We start from the raw sequence: 13,438 nt of genomic DNA, 5'->3' as shown, positions 1-13,438 counted from the left end.
CACCTTTGCAATGGAAGCATAGTCTGTTTCCATCCATCCCAATATCTGCCTCCTTTTGTGATTTCAGAAGCTTTTAGCAAGGAATGTTTTATAAACCTGCAGAACAGGAGAGCTTGTGTGTGTGTGTGTGTGTGTGTGTGTGTGTGTGTGTGTCAGGAGCAACCGGAGTTGCTAATTTCGAAAAGGCTAAAATGTCCATGAAATAGACAATTAAGCATTTCTTGGTCTGAGGACAGGAATAGGAAGTACGTCCCTTCAGACTTCGTTGGACTGCATTAGTTAAGCATTAGGATATTATTTGTTTTAGTACTAGATTTCATTTTTCCTTACTTTATCTCTGTTGAATCTATGTTTTGGAAACAATAGCTGTGTTTACTGGCAGCAATCACCTTAGTAAGTTCCAGGAATGTAAAAATACTCAAGGCAAGTACAGATACAAGTCATTTTGGAAGATCTTGTGCTAATTTAAACTGATTTAGGGATTAGGAATGAAAAGCCCTTGGTAATGCTAGGAGCTCCCAGGAAACCGCCCTGTGAACCGCTCGAGTCCCCTTCGGGATTGGGAAGGGCAGTATATAAATACTGTGAATAAAATAATAAATAAAATAAATACTTTGTAATGGTGAGGGTTGGCATACATTCTCTTTAATTTTTATGTATTTTTCATCAATTTTAATTATTTTAGGCAATTGCATATCCTCACAAGGCAACATACAAGATTAGAAATTGAAGTTAGCGTTCTAGTTATAAAATCAAATAAACACAGACCTCACAGCTAGTGAACAATTGCCTCAAACTGAAACAATATATGTCACAAAGGTAATATGAGAATGTGCCCTCCATAAATCAGGGTAGTAACTCTAGAGGAATGTATTCATTGCATTGCGTCTACTGTACAGTGTTCAATTGAACAAGGTATTCCTTCCATGGGATGCTGCCATCAAAAGGCTAAGTTAGTTAATTTTTATTAACTTCAGTTTAATTGAATTTTGAGAGCAAGCTCTGATTACAAGTGTGGTACAGGAAAAACATAAGAGGAATGCATTACCCAGCTATCCAAACAGATGTATTAGTTCCAATCTTCCCCTTCGCTGTGCAGGAAATTGTAGTTATCTGTTTGGTAAATGGAGATAAATATACTTATTAATGTTGACTCAAGAAAGCATGTGACCACCATCCCTTACAAAAGACTAAATATGGGTATTTGCTTTCCATTCCTTAAGTAGAAATTAGTGTGCTGACTTTCAGAAATGTTGTAAAACACAAACAATAACTTATCTCTCTCTCTGTGTCTCTTGATTTAGCAAAACAATTTGAAATCTCACCAGCCTAAACTGATTTTGTTTGCATTTGAGTAATTTTTTAAGAAATATATACAATATTTAGATGTTTGTGTACCTTAAAAATTTAGCAAGTGGTTGCAAGATATGCAGTTCTCATTTGTAATTTGTACAACCATTAAAAAGCATTCAGTTGTTTTGTGGAAATAATTGGGAAGTTTCATTGAAATGTGATTACAGTACAAAACAGACATCTACTTGGGTGTCTAGTAGCTCATCTCCATTCATCCAATGCTATGAGAACAGTTTTTGTGGACCTTACGGCAGCCTATGACACGGTGCAACATAGAAAAATGCTGCATAAAGTCTACCATATCACCCGGGACTTTGACTTTACAAAAACTGTCCACACCCTCCTAGAAAACCGCAGCTTCTATGTGGAGTTTCAGGGTCAGTAAAGCAGATGGAGGAGGCAAAAGAATGGTTTACCCCAAGGCAGGGTTCTTGCCCCGACCTTATTTAACATCTTCACGAACGATCAGCCACAACCACCACTCACAAAGAGTTTTATATATGCTGATGACTTTGGCCTCACAACACAAGCGAAAGATTTTGAAACAGTTGAAAAGCAACTCACGAATGCCTTGAAAGATCTCTCCAGCTACTACAAAGAGAACCACCTGAAGCCTAACCCTGCCAAGACACAAGTATGTGCTTTCCACCTACGTAACCGTGAAGCCAACAGGAAACTGAAAGTTACTTGGGAAGGCCAAGAGCTCGAACACTGTTTCCATCCTAAATATCTTGGTGTCACCTTAGATCGAACATTAACATATAGGAAACACTGCATGAACACCAAGCACAAAGTAGCAGCACGCAACAACATCCTGCGGAAACTGACTGGCAGCGCATGGGGTGCAGACCCACAAGTAATAAGAACATCAGCTCTGGCCTTGTCTTTCTCAACTGCTGAGCACGCCTGTCCTGTCTGGCACAAGTCTGCCCATGCAAAGCAGGTGGACATAGCCCTAAACGAAACATGCAGAATCATCACAGGATGCCTTAAACCTCCACCTGTTGATAAACTCTACAAGTTAGCTGGCATAGCCCCTCCTGACGTGCAACCGGAAGTTGCTGCTAAAGGTGAGAGAAATAAGGTCGAACACTGTGAAAGCCATCCACTGCATGACTATCAGCCTCCTCCCACCAGACTCAAATCAAGGAAGGGCTTCATGAGAACCACCACTCCTCTTGATGTTCCTCCAGCAACAGCAAGGGTGTCCCTCTGGGCAGCTAAACCTGGCAATTCTAACTGGATGGCCCCCCACGAGGGTCTTCTTCCAGGGGCAAACCAAGAATGGGCAACTTGGAAGTCCCCGAACAGACTCAGAAGTGGAGTGGGCAGATCTAAAGACAACTTGGCAAGGTGGCACTACCTAGAGGAACCCTCCACCTTGTGTGACTGTGGAGCAGAACAAACAACTCCGCATATGTATGCTTGCCCACAATGTCCTGCCTCATGCATGAAGGAGGAGTTGCTTAAAGCTACGGACAATGCGGTTGCTGTTGCCCGTTTCTGGTCTAAAACTATTTAGTTGCTTGTGATTTCCTTTTTTTTTCATCATTTTAAAATATATTTGTTATACAATGCTTTTGACACAAAATAAATAAAGCTCATCTCCAGGCAAAGACAACCAAAGAAGTTTTTGCATATGCATGCATTCACACACAGACATAGTATAGCCTGAAGGTTTCAGGGGGTCTGTGAGTTTGAACTGAAAAAAATCAGCTTATCTTTTTTCTCTCTGACCTATAACCTCAATCTAGCATTTCCTTTACTTATGAATGCACGCAATAAGTTTCAGTAGTATTCTTTTCATGTTATATTACAGCAGTTGCATATCTCAAAAATTGCTTATACTTGTCCATACTTTGAAATTATTGTAGAGTCAGTGCTAGACCATAGTCCTTCTTTGTACAAACTCTTGTGCGACATAGTAGGCCAAAATAGATTAGCCACCATCAACAAACATGCCAACAGAGTGTTATAGAATTATCTGTCTCTACAGTCGTAGAAGGGGTCTGTGGTTTTCACCTAACTGGCAAAGGCATAAATGGAACAAAAAAATTAAGAAACCCTGGTATCCACATTCTGTAAAGGATTTACTCTAGGCCTTCCATTTTTACAGAGTCAGGGCACCCATGAAAATGAATTTACAAACATTGCTTTTTAAGTCCGAGATAAATGTCTTAAGTCTTCCAAAACAAGTTCTGGTGGAAGTTCATAGGATTGAGCTAGAGGCCATACAAATACTAGAGAATGTTTCAATGCAACTTTATGATAAACTTCTGGTGGAAATTGACCATAGAATCTGGAGTAGCTAGAAATATCTAGAGAGAACATATTCATCAAGTTGTGGATATTCAAATCTGCAAAAGGTAATTTTGCAAATGTGGGGGGCCAACTGTACTGTATTTGATTTTCTGTATCCTTAGGAAATATCTGTAAAAAGTGAAAAGAGGTGGGGCATTTGGATGGGTGTTTCACATTACAAAAACTATCCAAGGGAAAAAGGTGTTAAGAACCAGCCGTCCACCTTGCATAGTCATTATGCTTGAGCTACTCCTGTGCAGCTATATGACTGTTCCATATTGGCCCAGCTCTGTCTTTATGTAAGAAGTTTTGTGTGACAAGTTATTTTCACTTCCAGCTTGGCTGTGCCAAAGTGTGCAAAGAGTACGCTCAACAGTGTGTGATTGTCATGAAGAAATGTAATGTGAAACAGTCCTCCCATCTTCTCCAATTTATGAAAAATCAAACCATTTGATATATTTAAAAATGTTTCCTGTTCTTTCAGATCTCTTTGCTTAAAATTCATCTGCCTTCTCCTTTCAAACTGAGACTGTCTGTTCTAATACATTGCCACACCTCAAGACTCCCTTTTCCCCTGTAACCACAAAAGACACAGGGGGCAGGAGGAATGAAGGCTTTTAATTGTGCTGTGTATAACACAGGCGCCCGAGGCTATGTCAAAACCACTTCAACTGTGTAGCTGGAACCCCAAAATCTAATAACTGAACCAGCAAATGTGTGTAACCCAGATGAAAGGAAACCTTGAAAATATGTAATTTAGCGTACTCTTTCCACAGCATGCCATTTTCAGTGTACTGACCCCATAGTAATTGATTACTTTTTTGGGTGTTAAATGAAACACACTGGATTATCTGATAGAATTGTGCCTAATATTTCACAGAATATTATAGGATACTATAATAAGTACAATCAATGTGTAAGAAAAATGAAAAGAAACTTCAGTTTTTTATATTAGACTTATTAAAATGAAGAAAAATATTTGTTCTTGATGTCACTGTTTCTCATTCACATGTAACTCAAGTAAATCCTCTATAAAATTGTCCCCTGCTTCTTTAATAAAATTCAGTTTGATTTCGTCTTCTTCCCCACAGCCAAACACAATTGCATAAACATTAACAGTCAAAGGGCATAATAAGAGTCAAGGTAATCCGACATCTCAGTATAAATCCCAGTTTAGTTGTAGACTCTTTGGGTGGCCTTGTATAATATGCTTTCTGCAAATACAAGTCCCTTATTTGTTAAATAAAAACAGCCAACCAATATGTCACAGTGTCATCCAAGGAATGAGTGCTATAAAACATAGCAAACCTTGATCTCCAATTCACAGGGGAATTTATCTTGGTCTTTAGAACTAAACTAAACAGGCGAAATATGTTGAAAACGCAAAGGCCTCAGAAAGTGAAGGAAAGCCAGTGCTAGGCTGAAGGACACCAAGTGAGTTGTAGGTGCAGTTCTAGCATTCCTCCTTTTGCTTCACAATTACTGTGGGGATGGGTTTGGAAACAGACTTGGGAAGCTTACTTGCAAGACTGGTATGTCAGAGACTCAATAACACACTTATACTATGTTTGACATAGTTTCACATACAGTATTACGCTAGACCTGGATCAAGTCTGCATCCATATTTAAAATGTTCACCCATCTATTTTTAATTACAAATGCACAATATCACTACCACACATACTATAGTAGTTAAAAGAAGAAAGGAAAAACTAGCCATTGATCCAGTGTCAACACTGTCATCCAAATAGGCACTGATTTTAGCCAAATCAAGATGGAAATGGGGAAAGAGGTCCAGGCAGGTTCAACCCCCAAAATTCCCAGCTAGCCATGGCCTGTTATCAATATCAAGTCATTTTTTTCATTATTATTATTATTATTATTATTATTATTAAACTTTATTTGTACCCCGCTAGCATCTCCCGAAGGACTCGATGCGGCTTACAAAGGCCAAGGCCTCAACACACAATATAACAATACAAAACAAAAGGCAAATTAAAAACAATTAAAACAGTATAAACAACAAGCAATAAACAATACGCTAAAACACAATAAAACTGTACATTTGCAAATGTACAGAAGTCCTTAAGGATATGTGTAATTAAAGCACATTCTGTAAAGGCAAACTACTACCCAACTAACTCAGAGAAAACCTAACCTTGTCTCATTGTTCTGCATTCCTTTGCCATGATTTCATGAAGACAGCATGCCTCTCTCATGTGCAGTCTAAAATTAGCTGAAAGAAAACCTAACCCATGAAATTAGTCCTTTCAATCAATACATTAATACTTAATTAATTGCCTTAGATAGCATTGCTTTGACAGCTGCGGTAAGAACACATTTTAATCTTGCTGTTTCAACTATCAAGCCTAGTTGCATGTACTTGGACTATGCATGCCTGAAACTAATACTATTAAAGATGTTAAGCTGATCTAGGATGGAACAAATAAACTCAAAGGATGGTGATTCAGCAGCAAAGTCTCTCTGCAACTTTACTGTTTAGCCAAGGGCATAAACTAGCAGAGAATTATTTAGAGTTCAGCTTGCCTCCTCTTACTCCTTTTCTTCAGTGACCCCAAGAAAATGAAAGTTTTTCATCATGGTAGAAAACACAAATAATAAGCAGCTCAAGCGTTTAAAAAATGCTGCGGCATATTTCAGCAAAGTGATGCCATCCTACTGAAATATTTTCCCACAGAAGCTATCCAAGAGACATCACAGACCCTCCTAGAATTTTACTCCCTGTATGTTGCTGGCAAGTATGCAGACTCCTGAGTTATCTAGATATTCCAGTTGTAGTTCATTGGTTTTCAGGTATTTTTGATTGGGGAGAATAATGTTTTGGCATTAGCTCCTACTGCTGAAATTTGTACTTAAAAAGACAATCATTTATGGAATGGTTGAATAATATTTACCTTCTGAGAATATTATTCTAAAATAAATTCATTTGCACACACATATTATAATTTATATTTAATCTATCTCCTTGAAATAACTACCATTATTAGTTTACCATCTGCTCCTACTGATTGGTTTCTCCCCAGTGTAACTTCTAATTCTAAAATTTTAATTTAATCTTCAAATGGTTCTTTCTTGAATGAATCTTAAATCCTTTTATCTCTTTTATATATTGTTCTTCAGTTTGTTATTTACAATCATTTTTATTTGTACTTATCCGTGCAATGTGTTCCCACTGCTGGTCATAGAGCAGTGGTTCTCAACCTGGGGTCCCTAAATGTTTTTTTGGCCTACAACTCCCCAAAATCCCAGCCAGTTTACCAGCTGTTATGATTTCTGGGAGTAGGAGGTCAAAACATCTGGGGGACCTACAGGTTGAGAACCACTATCATAGACATTCTCAGCATTTGATATTTCTGGATCTTGTGGAAGGCATCTCTTGTTTTTCTTTTTCTTTCTTTTTTTGCTATTGTCATCTTCTCTTTTATCTGCATTATTATAGTAGCTCTCTTTTTCCGTGCATATAAGTCTCTGATCAGTTGCATTCAGGGTTCTGACACTGGTTTTTTTTCACCTTTTACTTTTGCTTCTCGTCTGTCCTAAACTGCTTATAGAGTCAATATCACACAGAAAATACCTTAGCCCTGTCCACTCTTGCTTACTTTTTCTAAGAATTTCAACATTTATATGTTCTATTTCTTAGTGTATAAAATGTATAATATCTATTATGTAGATATTAGTGTATAATATCTATACCATGATTCGTGCTCCTCACATTCTATTTTCTTGTATGTCTTGTGCAGTTTATTTTACCTCTGAACATGTCAACAACTGAATGTCCCTTCAGCTTAAGTCTAGTTGCATCAGTAAACATAGCACTACTAATGCTTGTTATCTGCTCTTCTAATCTGGGAGTCTTATCTTCTGGCACTATCTCTTACTTCATTTTAGATTGTCTTGTCTTAGGTTTTGCATAGTATCTTTTTCAGAGTACCAGTAAGCATTAGCTTTAGTGTCACTGCCTCTGTTTCTGAAAGATCTTCCACCACTGTTGCTGGCCAGTAATTGTTTGGCACATTTCATTTGGCTCTTCAGCAAAAGCCTTCCCGACATAGGAGATCCTACCAGCAGTAATGCAACCCTCAACATAGCCCCTTCTCTTACAGTAACATACTGCCCTACCACAATACAAAGATCGGCTGCAATTCCTGATGCTTCTCAAAACTCTGTTCAAGAACAGACTCAGAACAGTAGGGATGTCATTACAGACTATACTATGGGGGTTTGTTCTTATTTATTTTCCAGGAATGTTCCTTTCCTGAACATTCAACTTGAGAATGCCCCTGCCACTAGAATAGGCACAGAAATAAAAACAACCTATTGTTTGGAATGATCAAATAATTACACTACAAGTAGTCTCCTCCCCTACTTCTGAATATCTAAAGCCTGGCTTATAGTGTGCATAAAAGCTCTGTAGTTTTTCAGTTGAGAATAGTTTGTTGACAGATGAGACTTCAAGAAAGATGAGCCTATAGGAACATCAAGAGCTAGAGCCTTTCCACACAGCCATATAACCCAGAATATCAAGGCAGAAAATCTCACAAGATCTGCTTTGAACTGGGATATCTGAGTCCACACTGCCATATATTTCAGTTCAAAATAGAAAATATGGGATTTTATTCAGCTGTATGGAAGGGGCCTTAGTCTTATCTTTGGGGTTAGATTTTACTTGCATTTGTAATGGTGGTGAATCATAGAGTCCCTACAAGTGAACACTGTCTTAAGAAAAAAATATCCACTCTGAATGTTGTATCTGCAGAGTCCACCATGAATTTTTTTTGTCTTTGAACTCTGAACCCATTTCGCGTGTTGATGATATAATACCCGATACTGCAGAACAGAGTTTTCAAATTCTAATGATGTATACTGTATTTTTACTTCAGAAAGGGTTGCTGTTTCAATAACCAGAGAAATACATATTATTTTTCTTCTGAGTCATAAAATAGCATGGTTTGCAAAATTCCAAAAACATTGCATCATATGTATCTTTTTATTATCTTTTCCTAGTGCTCTTATCAGTCATCTAGTTTTATGAGGAAAACTCCAGATCATCAAATAACAAGTAAGAAGGATTTCGGGGTGAGAAAAACTATTTTTCTGCCCAGAGATTTTACTAGGAGAATTTTGTGCATTCTTTTTAAGTGTTAACATACAGTTATCAAAAATTAGTTATCCAAATTGGCAGTATCTCAAATAGGAAGACACTATATAACCTGTAGTATAACACACACACACCTATACATTTCTCATTCATTACTATTTTGCTTGTGTATTTATTCATTTTAAAAACTTACGTCCCACATGTTTTCCACTTGTTAATAGAAGGAGTACAAAGGAAGGCAAAAGTAATCCCCTCTGAACAGATCATGCCTATGATGGGGTCATTTTATTAGAGAAATAAATCAGAAACTATTTGAAAGCATGCGACAACAAACAACAATATATAGCATATATGTAAAATAAAATTGGAATAAAAACACACAACTTCAAAGTACTTAAATTTACAACTGTCCATTTAAACAGGTATCATCTGCCTTGTTTGGAAAGAGATCATGATGAGTCTCTTTTCTTTCGTTTTTTGAAAACTATAAATCCTTTCTTACCTGTCTTTTCACAGCTGAAGGTAGCATACTTAAAATTGAGAGTTAAAAATCAAGTTCTGAAATGAAAAGGATCCTACAGAATCTAACTGTAGAAACTTGGTGGCCCATCTCTTGGTCCAACCACTTTCAGAAGCATAGGGTAACATGAAAAGGTCTTTGGTGTTCAATGACAGGCTGCTAGAACTTCCTACCAAGGGCAATTGCTCTGGCTTGCATAACATTGTCCTTCCATCTGAATGGAAAGCCATGTTGTTGCTAATAATAAAAAAGTAATGCACACTGTATGTCTTTGACTGGCTAAAACAATTTCAGGACTGACAGGACCATAGATTGTGTGTGTCACATTCTCACTGCTCCATCAGCTGGAAGATGTAGGCAGAGTAGAGACATAGGAGCGCTAAGGCATACAAAGAAAACATGATCGCCATATTACATATTTGGTTGCAAAACAAACTACCACCATCATCTTCCAAGCTGCCCCTAATACTTGTGACCTAATCCTTGTAATTCCCCATCTTTAAAGAGCAAGTCATTGTTTTGCCAAAATCCACGTTCACTAGGCTTTGGGTCAAGAATCAACTATAAAGAACCAATATACAAATTGTTGGCTCTTTAGCACTATGTGTTGTTTAGTTAACAACATAATCTGTAACTTAATTCTGGAGCAATATTAATCCTGAAATTCAAATTCAAGATACCACTTTGGTTTGCAAATGTCCCATTTAATTAATAACTTAAATTGCTTTTTCCTACCTCTTAGACATTAGATCCTAATATCTAATGGGGGCAATACTAGAAATGTGTTGTCGAAGGCTTTCATGGCCGGGATCACAGGGTTTTGATGGCTTCTACATAGAGAAGCCATCGAAATTCACAAGCATGTGGACAACTTCAACAGAAAGGAGGAAACCATGAAAATGAACAAAATCTGGCTACCAGTATTAAAAAACTCAAAAATCAGAACAGTAAATAAAAAGCAACACTGAAAACAGAGTATTTCCAGACATGAATCAACCAAGGGCAGTTAACGACTCTAAACAAAGGATGCCCCAGAGGCAGGAAGAAGACAGCAGATAAGCTTTTCAATGCTAATTTAAGTGATTAACTACAACATTCACACTGACTTCTCTCACCCTAGACTTTCCACAGATATATATTTACCTCTTTGCTTTGTTTTCTCCATACCTCACAACCTCTGAGGATGCCTGCCATAGATGTGGGCAAAATGCCAGGAGATAATACTTCTGGAACATGGCCATACAGCCCAAAAAACATACAACAACCCAACACTAGAAATGTTCTAGAAACATCAGTTTGCCTAATATTTGAAATTACTTTCCTGTTTGCCATAATTACTTGTATTATTACATAAATAGTTGGCAATATCTGATGAGTTGGGAGGTTGCCATTTCCCATTAAGATAGGAAATGTTCAACTTTCATCCCTTTTACTTCTGACCATAACTCTCATTGGTCCTGATCTGTCAATATTATGGTATATCCCCACTCTTTCCACACTGGTCATATTTATTGTCCTGGTTTCCCCAAGCAAGACTCCTCTATAAGCATATCTGTGATCTCAGTCAGCGAATCGTTGTGTTTAAAATGTCATCTCGCTACAGAAACAGTATAAAGGTTCAAAATTAAACTGGATTAGAAGACAGAGCAAGAAGGGATGTCAGAGAGAGAAATGGGAGTTGTCTTGCTTACTTTTGGTTCTGGTCCCTTCTCCATTGACTTCAACCTTGCCCAATGCTGTTTCTGGCCTTCCTTTATTTTAGCCTCAGAAAAGAATGCCATTTCAGATCACTCATTCTGTCTCTTTCTCAGTCTCTTCACTAATAACAGTATACTTCTTTACATATAATTATTTTTGTACCATATCTCCAAACAAATACAAAGATAGGAAGACTGTGGGTGTGTTTTTAATAAATCCCTACTTTGCTCCATTTATGATTCATGGACAATTTTATATATGAATGGGTCTGGCTAGCTGCCTACTATGTCACTATAAAACGAGATCATTGTTCCAAAACACCACATCTGTGCTTTGAATTCACATCTCTTCCAGGACGATATGCCTTGAAGGTTAATATTTGTTGGGTTAAGTGAAGACCAAATCAAACCACATGTGCAGCATAATCTGTTTTTCTATTCAACATTCAGTATCTCCCTTAGAAATTTGTAATAAAACTACAGAACTTGGAAGGCAAATTCAAGACTTCATTTTGTATTCCAAGTTTGCCTAATCACCTACATGATTTTTTTTAAAGAGAAAGGAAATTGCAAGTATTTTGGTTGTAATTGTTTGTAAACTGCCCTATGGGGACAGCCTAAAGGGTCATATTAATAATGCTGTTAAACAGGACAAACAATGGCAATTTAAGTATTCTTTGTGTGTGATGGTCTAAATTAGATACTTTCAAATCTTACATTTTCACTCAATATAATGTACTGTATATATCGAGTATAAGCTAAAATTTTCAGCCCTTTTTAAAGGCTGAAAAAACCCCTTTCAGCTTATACTCGAGTGAGGGTCCTGGTCAGTTTATATTCAGGTTGGCTTATACTTGGGTATATATGGTAATCAGAGTTGGACAGTCTTATCTTAAATTACATTTAACCAACTGATGCCTCAATTAATGATATTTTATTGGTATATGTTTTTGTTTTTATTCTTCAAATTTACCAGTGGCTGCTGCATTTCCCACCCTTGTCTTATACTCGAGTCAATAAGTATTCCCAATTTTTGTGATAAAATTAGGTGCCTCGGCTTATATTCGGGTCGGTTTATACTCAAGTATATAGGATATCTTATTTACTTAACCTTACCAATCTCAATGCCACCCTTAACAACCACTTTCAGATCAAAATCAATTTTCCAATTTGGTGTTTCATATTATATGTGATGGAATTGGATTACCACATACATTACTTAGATTTTTATGTCCAGTGCAGAACACAAGGAAGTGTACTAGAAATTAAAACAGGCAGCGACAACCCAATGTTCAAACCGACACCTTGCCTTCTGCCAGGAGTCTGTACTTCCAAGTCCACTTTTAACTTGCACATCGTTATCCGATGATGATGAGGCCTCCGCCCTGTCATCATTATCTGCAGCTGATCTTGATCTCATACGTGGAACCTCACCCATCATCGCTCCAGTCCCTCTATCTTTGTTCAAGACTTAGATCTCCCCATGGCCCTGGTGTATCAGTAGTTTGCCAATCCCCTGATGCATTCCCAGGAACTGGCTCTGCACACACATTTACTTGAGTCCAATCTGCAGCACTTTCCATCTCACTCCCAGACCCATCATTGCCAGAAAAACCCTCAAATGTTTCATCTTCCGTGGGAGCAGTGAGTAGATCCCGGTTCTTCTTCCTTTCCCTTTCCTCATCTGACTCTTGCTCCCGAGTTGACCTTTTAGTTCCTCTACTCTCTGTTAACCCATCTTCTTCCAGCATTGACTCCTCATTGCTAGAGAACCCTTCAAACGTTTCATCCTCAGAAGGAGCCATAAGTATTTCCCGGGCCTGCTTTGCTTGCTGTTCCTCATCAAACACCTGCTCACCATTAGCCCTTTTCCTCCTGCTAGCAGTTCTACTACTAGTAGTATTATTGCCCCCTGGCCCAACTACAGCATATGCAGCATTGAATTTTGACAAACTTTTAGCCACTCTGAGTCCCCTTCGGGGTGTGAGAAAGTGGGATATAAATATAGTAAATAAATAATTAAATAAAATAGTACTTGTTACCTCTTACATTTCAATAAAAACCTAATCAAATCCAAATAGATATTACTAAAAAAGCTGCCAAAAATTGTGACTGATCTTCTATCACAAACCATATTTTTATTTTGCAGTATGAAATATAGGTGCAGAAATTACATCCTTTAAGAAGTGTTTAATTATTTCAAATATTCTTGGAAAAGAATGCAACCTCAAAGTCTGTCATGATTAGCATTTTAAAAAGTTGATTCTTTTCCAGGTAATCCCATCTCGCCTGCTCTAAACATCTGTTTTTCCAATCTGAGGTTTTGGGATTCTTTTTATTTTAGTTTAGTTTACTAGCACTGAGGGGCTTGTGAAGGTCATTTCTGACAACCAATTCCAACTTGAGGATAATAACATTTATAAAAGAAAAGGAAACAGCAGTATATAT

At 37.5% G+C, this 13,438-nt stretch overlaps 1 protein-coding gene across 5 annotated transcripts in view; it reads left to right on the top strand.

Moving 5' to 3' along the window:
* Positions 1-13,438, top strand: part of mthfd1l (methylenetetrahydrofolate dehydrogenase (NADP+ dependent) 1 like) — a 153,800-nt gene that overhangs the window by 130,783 nt on the left and 9,579 nt on the right. For 3 of the 5 annotated variants that reach the window (XM_062977297.1, XM_062977294.1, XM_062977285.1), the window contains one exon: positions 8,680-8,734. The exons of the other annotated variants lie outside the window; for them this stretch is intronic. In XM_062977297.1, coding sequence (XP_062833367.1) covers positions 8,680-8,734 — 55 coding nt within the window. The remainder of the gene's footprint in view (positions 1-8,679; positions 8,735-13,438) is intronic. 5 annotated transcript variants of the gene reach the window in all.

The sequence above is a fragment of the Anolis carolinensis genome, chromosome 1 (assembly GCF_035594765.1).
Source record: "Anolis carolinensis isolate JA03-04 chromosome 1, rAnoCar3.1.pri, whole genome shotgun sequence".
Classification (NCBI taxonomy): Eukaryota; Metazoa; Chordata; class Lepidosauria; order Squamata; family Dactyloidae; genus Anolis; species Anolis carolinensis.
This window is presented reverse-complemented; position numbering and strand designations above follow the sequence as displayed.